The sequence below is a fragment of the Limanda limanda genome, chromosome 5 (assembly GCF_963576545.1).
Source record: "Limanda limanda chromosome 5, fLimLim1.1, whole genome shotgun sequence".
NCBI lineage: Eukaryota > Metazoa > Chordata > Actinopteri > Pleuronectiformes > Pleuronectidae > Limanda > Limanda limanda.
The window spans coordinates 7,541,848-7,561,167 of record NC_083640.1 but is presented as its reverse complement, the minus strand read 5'-3'; the positions used below and the strand labels follow the sequence as shown (position 1 = coordinate 7,561,167).

At 42.6% G+C, this 19,320-nt stretch overlaps 1 protein-coding gene across 5 annotated transcripts in view; it reads right to left on the bottom strand.

The window, feature by feature from the left end:
• Positions 1–1,610: 1,610 nt before the first annotated feature.
• The window catches only part of rimbp2b (RIMS binding protein 2b), a 30,808-nt gene continuing 13,098 nt past the window's right edge, over positions 1,611–19,320 (bottom strand). For 2 of the 5 annotated variants that reach the window (XM_061071862.1, XM_061071864.1), the window contains 10 exons: positions 18,822–19,129; positions 18,469–18,618; positions 16,878–17,039; positions 12,858–12,966; positions 10,624–10,805; positions 9,578–9,746; positions 8,030–8,133; positions 6,443–6,514; positions 4,531–4,665; positions 3,628–3,654 (listed from right to left, as the gene is read on the bottom strand). In XM_061071862.1, coding sequence (XP_060927845.1) covers positions 3,628–3,654; positions 4,531–4,665; positions 6,443–6,514; positions 8,030–8,133; positions 9,578–9,746; positions 10,624–10,805; positions 12,858–12,966; positions 16,878–17,039; positions 18,469–18,618; positions 18,822–19,129 — 1,418 coding nt within the window. Of the gene's footprint in view, positions 1,788–3,627; positions 3,655–4,530; positions 4,666–6,442; positions 6,515–8,029; positions 8,134–9,577; positions 9,747–10,623; positions 10,806–12,206; positions 12,333–12,857; positions 12,967–16,877; positions 17,040–18,468; positions 18,619–18,821; positions 19,130–19,320 lie in introns of those variants that run through there. The other 3 variants (XM_061071860.1, XM_061071861.1, XM_061071863.1) reach the window with 3 other exon arrangements.

The window sequence follows — 19,320 nt, the reverse complement described above, 5'->3', positions numbered from 1 at the left end:
TGGGCTGGTAACGTGTAATCTCTGGCCCCGTGGACATCACCACAGTCCCATTGTACCCTGCACGTCCCAGGTCGACACAGCTGCAGTCAGATGTTACAACATGACAAAATACAGGTGACAAATTTAAGGAATAAGGGTGAAGGTGTAGGACCAGATGTTACAGGTCTCTGAGGGGCTGTGGCTCGGGGGGTAGAGAAGGTCCAATAAAAGATCATTGGTGGTGAACAGAAGCTGTCTGTGTGAAGTTGACTCTAAAACTTAGTCGATATGAGAGCATTCTATAAATATAGTGTATTTTCCATTAAACACTGCTCATCCAACACTTGGAAAGGAATCGGCCCAAAATCTACCGACCTACAGACTGAGATGTGGTGACTGCAGAGGCCACAACATGTGACATGTCATTGTATTCACATAGAGCCTTTTACAGACATCAGTATCTGCCTTTCTGTTGGCTGATATTACAACTTTTATTTTACGAAATGAACACTGCAGGATGTGCATGTATGTGTTGACATTTTACTTACAAAAATCAGTTTTTGAAGTTCCATACAAATCAGTAGAAGTTGTGTATTTCTGTTTTCTTTGTTTATAGCTCTGAGGTTTAAGGTTCATCTGTAAAACATGAAGCCATAATTGCATGAATCTTAAGAATATTTGCCTTTTGAAATAAATATGCATCGGCCAATATTATAATTTTTTTAAATACCTCATGTAGGCAAAAGGCCCCCCCCCCAAAAAAAATCTAAATTGTTTTGGGCTGTATTTTCAGATGTGACGCCTGGTGTGGTATGGATGGGGGACATTCTTCAGGGGTTTCCTTTAATTTGTCACCTGCCTGTAAATAGAAGCATTAAGCTTCACGCTCTTCTGGACAAACTACTAAACATTGTGCGATTATAAGGCCAACACATTAAGGTTGGATCCACTAGGTATTTCCATCCAGGCTCATTTTACTGCAGAGACCCTGAAGTAAGAACATGTGTGCTTGTTTCCATGGTGTCTGACATTTTGTTTTGGGAGGCGGGGGGGGTCACTGTACACTATTCCCTTCTGAGATGGAGGCAGAAGATGAGTGGGACTTAATTCAGGTGATTTGTCACAGTAAATGTCACATCATTCTCCAGGTTCCACTCTGAGCCCATCAGGGGATGTGCTGAACTGAAAGCATGTGGACCTGTCGTATGTTGCACAAACAGCCAGCTGGCCTCCATGTCCGTCTCGGACCCTCAGATTCTTAACGGGACCCCCAGAGCCAGCCCTTGAGTGATATTCAGATTTCTGCTCAGAGACACAGGCCTCACCGTGCGGTGTGCGAAGGCTCATCAGGCTCGACCAGGTGAAAACTGGATGGTTCCCTCCAGAGACTTTGGAGGTAAGACGGCGAGCACTGCTGAGGTCTCAGGACCTTGGTATGAAATGTGTTGTTGAAAATATGTCGTTGATGCTGTGATGTTAACAAAATACAAATATTCTAGTATACAACAGATGTACAAGAATAAAGCATTTGCTCAGCTCACAAATGCAACTTGTCTTGTCCACTGTGGTGCTTTCATGTCTCTTTTTTTTTTTTTGCAAACACAATGAAGGAGTGTTTGACACTCAAGAAATTATTTTACAGCGCCAAGTCTTCCCAATAGTTTCTTCCCTTTGGAGATCAGTCCCTTTTTCTTTTTGGAGGAGTACAAGTCCAGTGGCCCCGCGGCGGCCGGGCCCCAGTCCAGGGCGCATGGACGCACCGTGGGTGAGGCTGCTCTTCTGGGCGGACCCGATTTGTCCAGTGGAACCTAATGGGAGACCCGTAAGGGACAGTTGAGGGTGTTAAACAAGCCGAGTGTCACACACCTCAGTCACCACTCCCCTACTCCTCTTTATGACTCAGCAGGGCCACCAGAGCTCTGACGTCTACCTGCCTGGATGGAGTCAGAACACACCCACCCTCCCTCCCTCACTCCCTCCGTCAAGTGGTTTTTTTTTATAATGAAGTTGCTACGGATAAGCTACGACAGAGAACTGAGGCGTGACATCCACTAACTCCCACATCGATGAAGGGTGAAAACATTTCCCATCAGAGACTATCAAAGGCGGGGCAGCTCCCCTCACATCAACAGATACATTTGTATTTTGGGAACATTTATATCACATTCACTTTCCTTTCCTCTTCAAAGGGTGTATAGATATATATGTAGAGAGAGAGAGAGAGAGAGAGAAATATTTACGAATACAACTGGATTACAGAGAAACTACGAGTCACTATTCCTTCTCTGTAACCATGAGCTAAAAGGCTCCTTTGAATTGCACTTTGGAAAGACAGGTGGTTAAAGATGATGTTTGTATGAGCTTATATTTCTATGTACAATTTGTGTGATTATAATTTGGACGTCAGAACATTAACGTTACATTTTAAAATCATTCTGCTGCATCATGTATTTGGCCGAGTTTAGAGTGAGACTATGGAACTTTTGAGAAAACAAAACTTTTTCCTTCTCTCACAAATGAAAAGTTGAATTCACTTGGCTCAGACGTAGCTTAAATTAAATAAAGGTGGATCTAGGACCTTCCTAAAATCAGGGGCCATAAAGGGGCCACAATTTACACAGAGGGGCCAATTATATGTCCAACACCATTCAGTAATTTAAGTTATTCCTTGTTTAATTTTAGCTATATAGCTTTGAACAAAACCACACATCATTGAATATATTTTGAAAAATTGTTCTTTGTTCAAGTACATTGTGTTTGTCTAAAAATCTGGACAAATTGTCAGATTTCCTGTAAGTATTAGTTGTTAGTTAGTGACTAGTTCATGTGCGAATAGACAATTGACAGGACAGGGGCACTTTGGGGGCCAATCAGATTTCAGCTAGATGTGCCCCTGAGCGTAATGCTATATAAGTCGTCCGTGGCCACAGTGTCTCAGCAGAAGCAACAAAGTCTCACTCTAAACCCATATCTGTTACTTTGCAATCTGATCAATTCGAACATTCAAGTTGATTCATAAAACTAGAACTGATTTTAAAAAACAAAAATCCAACTGCTTTGACGGATTTGTTATTTTTAGATTTCATGACATTCATAACATTTTTACACTTCTTCATAAACAAGAAAATAGGTCCTAAATTTGTAAAACTACAAGTGTGAAACCAAATGAACACTTGATGCTTTTCTTTGGGTTTTTGCATAGAATTGTTTGTGGATTCTTTTAATACTTTTCTACGATGCAGCAGGTCACACGGCACTGACAGAAGTGCTGGAGACGTTAATCTGATCCCACGTTCTCATTCAACTGTGCAACAACGGCCTTTTAGCTTCCCATGAATTACAGCAGGAGACTTATTGCAGGAGACGGACATTGTCAGGTACAACACTCAAGAGAAACAACTGAAGATACCATACTTCTTGTCTAATGCATTGGCTGGGCTCTCTGTCTCCTACCAAACAAACAGCACTCCGTGTTTTTTAGGGGAACATAGAAGAGTCTTATAACATCTACCTACAGGAGGGAAAGTCAGACAAAGTGCACATGTTGCATACCAGAAACTAAGGGTACCCATGTCATCTGCATTAGACGAGGGGGGGGTGTAATCGTGGTATCCTCAGTTGCTCACTTACGTGACGGAAACAGAGCCTTTAAGGTGTGAAATGAACACTCTTCTTCTGTTTTGCCAAGCGGGTGAGGAAAAGAAATAAAAAAATATATATGGTGATGTCATTTCAATACAGTTTGCACTATGGCAATGGCAAATTAGAAGCACAAGGAAAGAAACATCTGATGACACCTATTATTAATATTATTTCAACAGTTGCATTATTTGTTCAACACAAAAAAAACATCACATATTTACACTCGGTAAATAATTACGTCTGAAAGTATATTCTCTGATGGCAACGTCGTTGAAGTGCGTGCTAATGTACAAGAAAGCAATTTACAAAACAAGGCGTTCAGGAGCAGATACAAAAGTTGAACTACACTGGACTTCTATGTTGATATAAAATCTTCAAGAGTTCATGCATCTGGACTATAGAACATGCTGAGCTACAGACTACAGAGTTCATCTTTCAGCACAACAAAACTATTGACTCTATTAGAAATCATGTGGGGATCAAACACAGAATGCTGAGTATGCATGTGCAAAAGGTGTTAACTTCTCAAGACAGGACAGAACAAGTAAAAAGTCACAGGAGCTTCTCTGTCTCCATTTTACTCTCATTGAGAATTCTTTATGAGTACAATATATCCTCGTATTATACAATACAGAGCTGAGTCCCCCCCCCACCTCACAGCAGTAAACACAAAAAATAAAAGTACCTCTGTCAAGTATTAGTTTTAAAGTCTTATAAGTTTTATTTTTTTTCATAGATCTTCATAGACATCTATATTATTTACAGTGTAATGCTCCAAAGTCAGAAATCCCATTGAGTCAACTCGCTCAATGTGACACACAAACACACAGACACGGAACTAAAGGAGATAGAGGGAACTGAAAGAGAGTAAACGGAGACAGAGGGCTAGTACTGCGAAGGAGCATGTACCCTTTTGGTCTTTATCCGAGCTGGATTGTCCTGGGGGTATCGAGATGATGAGTCAGTGAGAAAAACCTCTACATCGTCAGGCACTTCTTCTAGAAAGTTGGAAGGAACGAGTCCCTTGTGTCCATTGAGCTCGCCCTGTGGAGCACACGACAGTGAGACGCCCTCTGGTGGCAGCAAACTTTAGACACACATTTAAACATTCAGCTGAGGAAGGAGAGGAGCAGATAATTCAGTGAAATCCTAAACTCTTATCTCATATTCTTCTTAAATCAAAATGTCTTCAGTGAACGACAGAAACAAATGAGCTGGCCTGGCTAGTACAACAGTTTGTACATGATGTAAGAAAGTGGACACCTGGATTGGACAAACACTTTGAAAGGATATTGGGTTTGGTCACATTTGCTTATTGGTTATCTACTGGATTTTGTTACGCTGCACGTTCCTGGATTCGGGGAAACATCGGGCTCAGGTCAAGTTCGTGCACAAACATTCTAACACAACTCGAAGCATACACACCTTTTCATATTCTACAGTGTATGTTTCATTTGTAATGATATAAGATAAATGACTCTAACCAATGGTTTTGATAAACACTGTATTATTCAAGAACATGAATGAGAATTAGTGTTCATCGTCATCAAAGACACATGATGGTGTCTCCTGAATATATATTTACAATACATTACAAAAGGTTACAAATATTTGTCCTCCACTGTTTCTCCGATATAGATGTGGTGTGCTGGGTTCACTAACTGCTGCCATTGCTGTGTGAAGACTCCAGTCTGAAGCACAAAGAGCTTAAACAGACTCAGTTTGCTTTGTTGTTGCTAAACTCATCTGACCCAGAATCTGAAGAAGGCTGAATATATTAGCAGAGCTCCATGAAGTATAATTCAACATGGCATGACCAGAGCTCACAGCAGACTTTAAACTCTGTGGCTGTTTCTTGCAGGGATGTGGGGGAGGAATTGTCTTTTGATTTTGTGTCTTTTTTATCACAGAACCTTAATCTTCCTTTAGAAGTTGCTCATCTTTTGTGCTGATGATTCAACATGGAGACTTGCTGCTGGGACTGGTGAGTCTGCAAATCAACTGAAAAAGGGTTTCCTCTGCAGAAGAAGACACTTTTATGTCCAGGACCTTGGATTCCCAAAATGAATCATCCCTCTTCACAACTCTTTGACTAGGTTTACATGGACACTAATACTCTGATAATAACCAGATTAATCCCACGTGTCTGAAGACGACAGACATGTAAAGAGCATTTTCTGATGACCAAATGACACCACAGGAGCAGTAGAAAGTCATGTTATGTTTCTTCTATTGTTATTTTTTATGTCCACACTTACTTGAATTGTATCGGATTTGGCTGCAATTCTGTTTACCCTTAAAACTCCTAAAGTGTTGTGTGGACTCAAACACTTCCCCCACCCCTCCATCGACATAGTGTTGAGTAGATAATGAGTGAGTTTTCATATTTTGGTTTACTATCCCTTTTACCTGAGTAAGGTCATACCCTGAATAAGCGATAATCTAATTAAGATGGGGAGTATTCTGACCATAGTCACATTAAGTATACATGTATATGTCTTATATATTATAGCGTCCTATTGGAGTTTTTATTTTAAGAGTTCACAAGATGAAATGATAAAAAGGAGGTGTAGCTTTTGCAAAATTAGAAAGAAAACACAACTGGTATATGGTAGCATCGAACATTAAATTATTTCAGGTTGGGGTTTTAAAACTGGCGTAGTGGACGTAATGATATGAGCCATAATCAGGTTAAACGTAATCTATAAGTTTGTACAGATGTGTTTTTATGTAAAGATGTGTCTACTATACTAAACCTCAAAGGATGTATTGCGTAATAAAAAGTGTAAACAAATAAACACAAAGAATAGTTGGTACTTACATAGTAAAAGCCATCCTCATCTATTTCACCAAAGACCATGATGACGTCACCGGCACAGAAAGTCAGTTCACCCTGTCGGAGAAGAAAGAGGCTTGAGACACAACTGCCCTGTTCTACTGTAGTTGTTGTTTACAGCAGTTACACAATGTGAGTCAAATAATTTTCCAACACATCAAATCCACTGGGGTTCTATGAGTTTGAAATGCTGTGCTTCCTTCTCCAAATCAATATGATGCATCTTAAACACCAGTGTCAATTCAGTCCGAGCAGACGAACAACTGTAAATGCATCAAATGTTGGAACTGTGAAGACAGGATTGCAACACAGTGGACACATCTCTCCTCTGGGAGTCTTAAGAACACACAGACCACACACGGCTTATGTACATTGTACAATGTGTAGGGGACAGGTCGACACAAAAGACCAAACCGTGGAGGGAGATGCTGGCTCGGGCAATGCATGAGGGGCTTTATATTCATGACTGCCAGGGAGAGAGGGCCGTGGCTCCTCGTTCAAAAGCCCACCTCCTGATTTGCACGCCAACAATTGGGGAAGGAAACACAAACAGAGCAGACAGTGCCATACCCTCCTCACCCTCACTCACCTCTTCATTCAGTCTGTTGCCCTCATACTGTGTCGGTGGCAGTGCCAATAGAAAGGTGAGAGTAAGTGAAATTGAGGGAGGGGCCAAAACAACAGCACTGGACAAAACTTTCAATACTCGAGCTAACACAGTGCTAACTGACACTCCTCATTAAACTATCTTGATTTTAAATAAATAGTTAGTCATATCAATTGTTAGTCATAAGAAATAGATACCACTCCGTTATCTGCCTGGTAAAGATGAGAGTAAAACCAGATGACAATAAGATGGAAGGAGAAGGAAAACAGCATCACTGTCCAGAAGTTAGAAAACCAGTTCCTCTAAAGCTGACTGATTCACACATTGAATCTTGAATCTAAATTGGTTGTGGGTCTCTGTATGTTGGCCCTGCGATAATTGACTCATGCAAATAAATACAATTCCAAAACAATAAATTAGATTCACCATTTAAGGAAACCCTCCAATTAACTCCGCAAAATCAGCTCATTTAAATAATGTAACTACAAGGCCACAGTGAGGGTCAGAATACTGATGTTCTTCTCTCCTGCTGTAAAACACAACTTGTCATTTTACAGTCAAACAAGATCAAATGTGATTGTCAGCTTCAGAGGTGCAGGAAGGTAGATTTATTCAAATTGATGACTGATCCAGTCTAGCTGTTTCCCTCCGTTTCCACTCCTTTTTGCCTGGCGAAGCTAACCAGCTTCTGAAGCACTACATTTAACATTTACATACAAGTAATATGAATGTTTTCATCAAACTCTTGGCAAGCATGTTAATACGCATACTTCTCAGAATGTCAAATACATTTATTTATAATCTAAATCTTCAAAATGACTATCAAAGTAACTATCTCACTTCACCTGGAAATGTTATCTACTTTAGCTGTTTATATGCATTTGTCACATGATGATGATGATGCTGATGATGATGACAGAATGGTCCAGTCAAAGTGGAAAGCTGGAGGAACAGGAGAACAGTACCTCTACATCAACGTTAGGGGAGCTCTCTCTGGGGTCATAGTCATACAGAGCGACCATCCTTCGTGTCGACATTGGGTGCTGACGGCCGCTCCGCCTATTCCTCTCTGTAAAGAGATAAAGAAATACAGAAAGACAGAAAAATAAGAGTAATCAGTGGTAACAAAACTTCACTGAAGGATGCGATGACCAGTGACAACTAGGGTTGCAAAATTCCGGGAATATTCAAAGTTGGAAACTTTCCATGGGAATTAACGGGAATATACGGGAATATACGGGAATTTACGGGAATTAACGGGAATTAACAGGAATAAACTGGAAATTTTGTGGATAATTTATACTAACTGTATTTACCTTGTCATATACAGACATAAATATAAACATTTTGTTTTGTTATAGGCTAATTTGAGCCCTGAGGAAACTTTGGGCACTTGACTATATGCTTCTGCATCGTTGTGTCATTCTTAACATTAGGTAAACAGTATTAACAGTATTTGCAAATGTACACAGCCTTTCCTTCTACATTGGATGGGGTTAAATGTCTCATCACGAGATAGTGCACGTGGCATTGTTCTGTAGAATAAGATGAGAAAAAAGTTTGTAAAAAAACACTAATGCAATGCCAGAGATATAAATAGTTAGCCAAGCAATTGGAATTGTCTGTTAACATAATTTACAATTGATGGATAAATGAATGGAAATAGTTTAGATGAACAGATGAACAATCCTCAATCAGCATGCTAATATATTTCCCCAGTAATATCATGGAAACTTACCTGACTCGTCCTGCACACTACAGCAGGCCTCAATAGCCCTGCTGTAGAGTGAAGGATGCTGGGAGTTATCTGTGCATGTGATGGAAGAATGCACAGTGGAGGGTTGAAATTCAACGTGGAGCATGTGCTGCATTCCATACATCTTTAAAATAGAGTTTTGAATGATGTTTTTATTGCTCAGCGTTTAATTTGCGTAGTTTTTTTTTTTCTTTCAAAATTCCCAAAATTCCCGAGCTAAACTTCCAATGGAAAGTTTCCGGAAAGTTTCCGGAAATTTAACGGAAACTTTCCGTCCCTTTGCAACCCTAGTGACAACACAGAACAGCGTGGCAAGTCCGACAATCTTTACGATATGTGACCATCAGGATTTCAAAATGAACTATGTCCATGTGAGTACTGTAGCTGGGAGATGCTTCAAGACGATACATGCAGGAGAAATGAGTTCACAGATGAATGAGGATGGTGAGGAGTGAAAAAAGCAGTAAAGATAGAGCAGAGAGCAGTGGAGCGTTTCACTGGACACAGACCTCTCTTGGATTTTCTGGACCTGCGATTTATTGAGCGGCCATCTTTGAAACGGTCGCAGTTCACTTCACAGGAAAGCAGACAAACGTAATTAGGTGGGAAAAGTAGAGGAAAGGAGACATTGTGTCAGTAAAAGACAATTTAGCAGAACATATAAAGTTGCCTAAGAAAGACGTAAAGGGTAGAAGGTCAAAGTAAAAACCAAAGAAGCTGAGGGGGAGCGGGTACTGGATGGGAAATGAGGTCTCACCTAACTTCTCCACAGGAGTGTTGAGAGGCAGGAAGCCCTGTTTGAGGAGCTGGTCCATCATGTCGTAATCCTCCGTTTGGATCTCAGAGACCATGTTACAGGGGATCAGACCCACTCGCTCTCGGATTGCCGCCCTGTAGAAGCCGTCTGTATCTTTGTGCCCAAACACCTGAAGGAAGGACAGAGTGTCAGGGGAAGACACGCAGCCAGAAACAGATACCACAAAACAGATATGTTGGGATTTCCAACTTTTAACTTTAGTCTGCTTCTGACTGAACTCTTAACAATAAAGATAGGAAGAGTTTTAGCTAGATATTATGCTTCATACAAATGATTTTAATAACTGTTGCTGCTTAGTGTTGATAATGAATCTTTCACTTCTTCACTCATTTCTAACTTCTGATATTAAAGGCTTATTCTCTCAGATTCATTAAACTCACACAGAGATCCAGGAACTGTCCCTTTTGGGGCAAAGTCAGTATGACATTGTTTGGGTTAAGTTGTTGCGAATGTTAACACAGTCAGGTTTGTTTTGATATAGCTGAAACATTAACATAATCTTTGCTTCGCTGGACAACAATTTTGCCCCACATTGCATCTGCTGGTTGAAGGTCTTTTATGAAGTAAACAGGTTTGCCTAGCAACTATAGCGTCATTGGGAGGGTCTCCCTGTTCACTTCCGTATAACAAATGCCAGGAGGATGGATTACACCTGCGCACTTCCGAGGAGGAGGAACGAAGAACTACTACTATAAAATAGAGAGATGCCGTATGTTCAGCGCGCTCTGATACAACTAATGTACTGGAAGCCGTTGCTTTGCTGTAACCTGTTCATTGCTTTTCTAAATAAATTCTTGATTGACTAAACTGAGTTCGGCTCATCTTCTCTTAAAGAATAAACGAACACGTTTTAACAGATACCAACAAAGATTACTACAATTTATCCATAATTCCAAAGGCATGATCTAAGACACCATTGAAGCATAACGGGAATCATTTTTCTCGTTATTTTCTTTTTCGATAGGCATGAAACATCCCTCCCCTACCTTGATAATCTGGCCCTCCTTGAACGGCAGCTCCTCATCAGCAGCATCGGGGTTGGGAGACATGGACAGGGGATCATAGTCGAACAGTGCCACGAACACACGGGTCGTCTCCTCTGGCTCCGATTCCTCGTAGTACTCCTGGGAACGCCGTCCCCGCCCGTGCCTGCGACCGCCATAGCCGTCTGAAACATAGAGGAGGCCTCTGCTGCTACTACCAGCCTTATACAGCCACGCTGGCTGCAGAGGCAATGAGAGCAGAAGATGTCTCTTTGTTAGAGCTGACAGGGGAGAGGGCGATGAGAGTCATGTGTGAAAAAAGAGCCAGAGATCAAATACCATAATTGAAATTTTTTCGTTTTTAATTTCTCTTATTTTGAAAAAAACGATTCTCCTGCTGCGTTCACGCACTAAAAGCAAAAGGATGCTTTTACATCAAAGGCTCGATACAATCGTAGCACAGCAGGGTTCTTCGTTCACACATTTCTGCTTGCTGGCGTGACAGTCACCAAACATCACAGGACACGGTACAACACAGCACGCACAGGAAACACACGTCAAGCAGTTTTTGGGTTGCAAGGGAAAACTCAAAGACTGTGGGACACCGGAAGGAGGACACAGGTAACGCTGCACTATTGTTCATTGCTGTTTCACTGCCTTATCTCACAGAGGCTGATCAGCATGCATGCTTCCACTTGGACATGTTAAGGAGAGCATTCCTACATTTAAATGCAGGTGTGGCGTCATGCTTTTTAGGCCACAATCTGGAAACAATGTGCAGCAAAAAAAAAGAAACAAAAAAAAAAAAGGCAAAGGAGAAACATTCCTAAGGGAGATGACACATCGAATGCCCCAGTCGTTCCTGGCAACGCAGATATCAGGGACAGTGAGGGAGAAGGGATGAACCTGATATCAGTTCCCCATGCTTCTCATGGATCACCATGTTAAATGTTTCAATGGCAGATCGTAAGTCTGAATAATGGCTTTAGGATATAGCAACCAATACCAACTAAGCAACTGAGATATTATTTTTTTGTGGAAGATGTAAAATGTGTTTTCGATGGCAGCTGAGTTTATGAACGTGCAACCGAATGACACCAACAAGGCAAAAAAACTCCTCCAGTAATGCGTCTTTCCTTCTCACTGTGTTGTAAACAGGTCATGCAAAAACCAGCAATACAAACGGGCCGCTGGCTCATAAAAGGTGGAAGGAGAAGGAAAAGAAGAGGTGGCGAAAAAGGAAAGGAAAGAGGAGGGTGGGCTGAGTTGAGGTGAGGGTGGGAGAGTGGCCAGGATATGGAGGTTGGATTGGAAGAGTGGGTGGTTTAGGGGGTTTCTTGGGATTGAAGGAGTAGGAGTACATACAGGGAAAAGGGATTTTCATTCTCCAGCAACGGAAAAAGGGGGGCCAGTCTTGTCTTCCCCCGTCAGCTTTATTCAGCTAAGATAAGATAAGCTAAACAAAGCAGCTATCAGAACAAAGACCACCATGATATCACTGCATGTGTTCAACAATGATTTCTTTGGGGCCTTTTCTGGCATTGTTAAGGTTACTTGTCATCTTGGAGAGAAGCTGTATCACATACCATATTGATCCTCTGAGGACATAGATCGCCATATCCTGCGCCGAGCTACACTGCCATAGTAAACATCGTCCTTGACGGGTGAGAGGTTCCCCTCACTCCCCTCACTGTTACTGTCCATGGTGATCTCTACAGAAGACACCAATCACAACGTTACGGTCAGAGATCCCCCACACACACACACTCCGCTCTACCCCATGGCCCACTCACTCATGCTGAGACAGTAAGATGATGAGGTTGCCCTGAGGTGGGAAAGGTGTACAAGGCAACAGGTTTCACTCTGGAGTCACTGGGTGTAAAACAGCAATGCGTTTCACTGTTGCGGGGGGGGAGGTCAAATTGGGTGGACACGTACACAACAAGACAAGACATGTTAACCCACAGTAAACACAAGAGTAAAAAGGGTGAATCTGGGGGAAACCTTCCTGCAAATCTGCATGTGAACATTTGGTGAATCCGGCTCATGAGGATGGAGAGCTACAGGGTGTTCAGACCCCCCCCACACACAAGGGTCTACCAGGTCGTTAAAGCTCGTTGGGAGAGATGTACAGCTCGGCTCACATGGGTATGGGAAACATATGGTATAAATAGCACAAACATCAGTGGCCCTGCAGGTGGGGATGAGGCGTCTCCTCACATGGTGACCTCACTAACCAATGGATGGGATGGGTCGTCGCTGAGGGGGGGTGCCGACGTGAACCGGCCTCCTCCCCGAGTGGTCCAGACGATCCTCGTTTCCGTGCGACGCCGAGTTCCCAATGATCTTAAGAGTGAAAAACAACAGATAAGGAGGTTAGAACAACAGAAGGGCCGGCAATAAAAAAGACAAGTACATTAAAACACACATTTAAAACTGTTTAAAAGAATCCCAAAATCCTGCTCAAACAACTGGAAACCACAAGAGCAAATGATGTGGTTTCCATTTGTCCTAAGGGAGGCAAAATGATAGTGAAAAAAATACCATAAAACAACAAAGAAATCCAACAAACCATCGAAAACAAACAATCAAATCAAATCAACCCCCAACACAACAACAACAAGAACTGGGGGGTCCGAACGGGTCAGATGTTTAGCTAAAGACCATTTGCTTGGATTGTTTTGTTCTGTGCATGTCAGCTCCTTGATGAGAAAAGGAAGCAAATGATGGCAACACGGACAGATGGTGAGAAGAAAGAGAGAGAAAGAGTGGATGAGAAGAAAAAAAAAGAGCGAGAGCAGAGGGTGAGTGTGATTGAAAATGGATAAAGATGTGGTTAGATGAGCAAAGCCATTATAGTTTCATCCTGGGGCTTTGTGTTACAACAATCAACACATTTAATATTTCAAAGTGATGGTGGGATTTTGTTTTTGTTTTGCAGAAACAAGTGAAGGAGACGAGCGAGAGATGATGTGAATGGGTTGGAGGCTAAATGGAGCCCAGCAGGCCGCAAGAGTCTCGATCTGGCCTTGTTTTGTATGAAAAGCAATGAGAGGCCGAAATAAAGCTCCAAGCACGTGGTGCAGCGCTGCAGACGGTGAGATGTGAAGAGCAACATATGAAGCCAGCAGCTGGCAGGGGCAAGGGCAGAAAACACAGAAGCAGCAGTTTCCCATGCACCGCACAGAGACTTCCCTTAAAGTGGAATCTTTCCCCTCAAAGACATGAGAAGTCAAAACTTGGTTAAATGGCCTTTAGGTAATAAAAAGCTTGACTTAAAAAAGCCACCTGACAATTCTGAGTACAAGCAAACTTATTCACACAAAATTAAAGTCAGACCAACCATGAACGTGTGATAATAACTCAATGCGAAATGAAAGGAAGGGTTAAAGAAAAAACAAAACGACATTAAGAAAAACAGAATGGCTGTAGCTTGCGTATGGAAAGTGCAGCAGGAAGTGTGGACCACACACCAGCGGCTGGTCCCGGTTGAGCCTGGACAGAGACTGGGCCCTAGCCTCCCTGTGGGGGCTGTAATAGACCCTGTCCAGCTCGTTCAGCCGGCCCTCGCTCAGGGCGCCGTCCCGGGAGTAGTTTCGCTGCCCGGCCTCCCGACCGGGCCCAAAGTTATCCCTGTTCCTAAAGTCACCCGTGTGAACAAACTGGGCTGCAGTCACTGGAATGTCGGAGAACTCTTCCTCCATGCTGCACTGGCGGGTCAGAGTTCTTTTACGGCCCATCGCCAGGGCCCGCCGTTCTACCGGGCCCTCACAATGAATGATGCGCACGGGTCCCCGCTGTGGGCTTCCGTGAGTGTAGTACCCTCGATGAACCCGACCAAGCGAGCCCTCTTCCTCACTGCCGCAGTCTAAGCCGCTGTCGGGACTCTTGGTGTTCTGGCGGTTGGGGCGTCCCAGACTGCGGTCGTCCGGGTTGCAGTAGTAGCGGCTGTCGGTGAAGCGAGGGGAGGAACGCTGGCGCTGCAGATGGCGGGAGGTCTTGTCGGGGGCGAAATGGTTGTGGGTCTTGGTGTCATGGGGGTACATCCTCCGCTGAGTGTGCGGCGTTCCCGGGCGCTGGCCCATGCTGTCCAGGCTTTCAGGCTCCTCTTCGGCCACCTCGGGGATGCTGTGGAGACGTTTGCTGCGGAGCGACTTCTGCTTCACCACCTCCCTCTGGAGGTCCCAGCAGTCTCTCTCCTCAGCTAAGTCCTGACGCTTGTAATAGGCCTTCGGTCATGACCAGGAGGCAAAGTTCCACAATTTCACAGTTCGGTTAGTTCAATTCAAAAGGTTCAGTTTAGATTGTTTTTGTGAGGGGGTTGGAAAGTTTTTCGGAGGTTTTTAAGAACAGGCAGGAAACAACACAGAATGTGAATAGAACAAATGGGGGAGGGAAGACAAAATAAAGAGAGAATTAGTTACTTGTGGCAATGTAGTAAGACATGCAGTCTCATTCCGTGAGGAGAAAATGGCATGCTCTGAACAGGAATCTGTAAAGGCTAACATATGGAGTGAGAACTGAGAAACTGAGCGAGAGCACAGAGGTTAAAAGAGGAGAAGGGAATTTCGCTTGTGGGAAATTAGAAATATTCAAACAAAAAAAAAGTTAGTGCCACAGGTAAAGGGTTAATGAAAACATCAATGAGGATGAGATGAATAAATAAACCCTTATAAAAGCGCAAAACTACAACATGAAGCTAAGTAATACGTCTCCTTAGGACACTTCTTACGCAACAATTTTAGTGAAACATACCGAACTTTCCTCTAAGTGCTAACGGAAAACACAAATTCATCTTTAACTATCCTCTTAACAATAGCATCACCTAACATATTTGTACAGAAAGGGATGGATGATGTGCAACAGAGATTTACAGATTGTAAAGAAACTGGAATATGAATGAAATATTTGATTGGCGACTCATGTAAACACGATAACTGTAACAATATCTTATTTTGAATTAGGTTAATAGTTAGAAGATACGAATCCATGTAAACATAGTCATTGTCATAACATGTACAAAAATGAGCTGAATTTTTTTTTTTTACACTTGCACACTTTTTTGACTTGCCTTAAAAGTATTTAACTAAAACTGTAGTGCAACAGATACAACGTCTATACAAATTCTGAAATAAACTTTAAGAATGGTTTTAATTTCACAGGACGTGATAGGATAAGATTTGATTTAATTCGGTTTGATTTTGTCAACATGTAGGGAACTGACTCCATGTTCTTCGTAGCTACAAATGATCAAAACTCACTGATTGGCTGAGCACAGCTTGTTTAGCAACAATTTAGTGAAACATACAGAACTTTCCTCTATGGGCTAACGGAAAACACAAATTCATCTTTAACTATCCTCTTAACAATAGCATGACCTAACATATTTTTACAGAAAGGGATGGATGATGTGCAACAGAGATTTACAGATTGGAGGGGAATGACAAAGAGGAGGTGCTGTACTTGTGTATTTGAATAGTTTATACACCAGTGAAAACCAAAACACCTGAGCTAATATAGCTTCTGGTATCAAGTCTACCATAACACAGAGGACCAATCAGCCCCTAAAGCACCTCTCTCTCTCTCTCACAATATTACAGGGCAGATTGGCTTAATATCCACATTTCCTCAGTGACAGACCAAATGAACACAGGATCATGTAGCAACAATGTTAACCTCCACATCGACAACAGAAAAAAAAAGTAAACATTAGGACATGACAGACATACACAAAAGTGAATATTTCCATTTAAGTGCTCACTTAAATGAGATTCCCATATGCCCTTGATATGCCATGACCCTTTGATACAGCACAGTATATTATTAAAATTTGTAATTCAATATCACATTCTAACATTCGATTTGAACACTCCATTCAGTGCAGTGTAGAGAGCGTCAAAATGCAACGCAAAATGTAACAAAACAATAATTTTGGTTTCCCTCTCTCATGCTGTACAGGTATGTATACGCAGCCATTCCCATGAGCTCAGCCTTGAATGAATTAAGCGGTGCTGGGGGGGGTCGAGGTGGAGGAGCAGTCTTGTGTGTGTGGGGGGGTGGGGGCTGATTTAGCTAATGCAAAGCGCGGGAGCCCAGCCAGGCAAAGCCATGATGGGCCTGGCAGTAGAGCCTGGGAGAGAGAGCGGGTACATCTGCAGGTGGCAAGACCCTCCCTCCCTGTTTCTGTCTAAACTCTCACCCCCCCCTCTATCTTCCCCCCGGGTGCCACCACTGACTGAAGGCGTGCAGTTGAGTACCTTAAGAGTGTTGTGAGAGTTGATACTGCGCCTGCGGCCTTCCTCCAGTTGCATCTCAGAGTACAGGTCTTCCTCGTCCTCCTCCATGATGTCGGACAGGTCGGACCCCCGGCTGCTCTCGGTCTGGTACTCCTCACTGTGGCTGTAGTGGTGATGATGTTGCTGAGGGAGAGAGAGAGAAACTGACGCATATTAGGTAGAGAGCAACAAGTTCCTAACTGTATATTCATATCTTTTTAAATTGGTGACATATTCGGTGCTGGATTATGTGGCAATATGAATAACCTGGACAGCAACGAAAGTCAAAGATGTTATTTTTTTGTCTGCATGTGTTTGTTTGCTCGTTAGCAGGATTAGGCAAAAACTACTCAACTGATTTCCATTCAATTTTGTGGAGGGGTGGGTCATCTAAAAGAAGAACCCATAAAATATTTGCGAGAATCCAGAATCTCTTTTCAACTGCTTAAACATTGCGAGAATGATGTGTTCTTCAATACTTTCATTGATTTCTCAGAGAATAATTAATTGGTCTTTAATTAAACAAGAAAAAACTGACAGGATTAGGGTAAAGACATTTGTGAGTCTGTGTGATTTGGAAATAAATATCTGGATCTAGTGAATTAAAATGTGATTTCATAAGGGGACCGTGAGATGGAGGTATGTTCTCCACTGGCTGCTGTTCTAGCGTTCATAACCTTTGGATTCATCAATTACTTTTCTTTCAAAGTAATCATGTACATTTAATTTTTGTTGGTACATTCCTGGATGAAAGGTTTTGCTTCAGTTGTCTCATTTTGTCTGACAGTATACAATAATCAGTATACAAAGAAATTATCATATTGACTCTTGAAGCATTTTCTGATTCCCTTAACCTGAGTAAGGTCATACTCAGAATAAGCAATAATTGAATTAAGACGTGGAGTATTCCGACCACCGTCACATTATGTGGACTTAGGCTTTACATCATTGGAATGTTCATAGAATTTTTTGACATCAAGATTTACTCAGCACTTATTTACCAACCCTAACCCAACTTGACCATGAACGCCCTGGGTGTAAACAAAATAAAAACGAGTTGTAGGTTTTGCAAAATTAGAAAGAAATCCCCCAAAATTGTATAGCCACGTACATTTATCTATCAGCCTGTAACATGAAAACTGGAATATGAATGGAATATTCGATTGGCAACTCATGCAAACACGATAATTGTAACAATATCTTATTTTGAATTAGGTAAATAGTTAGAAGATACAAGTCCATGTAAACAGAGTCATTGTCAGCTAAAGTGTGTATGGCAAAATAACATGTACAAAAATGAGCTGGATTTTTTTTACACTTGAACACTATTTTGACTTGCCTTAAAAGTATTTAACTAAAACTGTAGTGCAACAGATACAACCTCTATACAGATTCTTACATAAACTTTAAGAAAGGTTTTAATTTCACAGGACGTGATAGGATAAGATTTGATTTAATTCGGTTTGATTTTGTCAACATGTAGGGAACTGACTCCATGTTCTTCATAGCTACAAATGATTAACACTCACTGATTGGCTGAGCACAGCTTGTTGTGGTTATTACTATTAAGTACCTGTCTGCCCAGCTCGGAGCCTCTGAGGAACTCATCCACCGAGGCTCCTCTCCTCCTCGCGTGAGGAGAGTCGTATCCATCCTCCTCCTCGTCAGAGTTGAGTGGATGCAACGTGTTACCTCGTTCACTAAAGATATTCCTTTTGTCAATCTGACGAGAGAAACGTGAGACTTTTAGATTTAAAAGGGATCCAAATAATTTGATGTAACAATGTTGAATTTGAATGTCGCAATGTCATAACAAATCTAGTATCTTAAGAATTTTCAAATGATAAACCATAATACCATCAGCATAATCCTAGATTCTGTCGCATACTGAGATAAATACAGTTTGATTCTAAAGTCTCCACGCACCCTGTTACCCTCGGCAAACACTCTCTGGGCAGCTTCCCTGGCCATGGCCTTGGCGATGGTGTTGGTGATGGGGACTCCCTGAGGCTGCGGAAGGATCCTCTGAGGAGAGGGCGATCGCCGTTGCTGGAATTGTGGCGGCTCTAGGTTGGGGCCGCGCATGGTTGGCAGCGGAGAGGAGGAGCGCTCCCAGGGCTGGGCCGGCCGCGGGCCCACATCATGCTCTTTGGTTTCTGGCTCTCTGGCACTTACAAACGGCTTGGACTTGGGCATTGGGTGGCGCTGGAAGTGAGGCTGGGGTTGAGGAGGAGGAGGAGGAGGGTGATGATGGTCCGGCTCCGAGTGCGACTGTGTGTGGGGCAGCGTGTGGGGCTGCGGTCGAGACAGAGGCTGCATCTGGGGCTGAGGGTGATTCGGGGGATACGTTGACGGGTAAGGAGGATGGGTGAGCGAGTGCGCTGGATGGGACTGCAGGTGAGGCATAGGGGGAGGGGGAGCCATG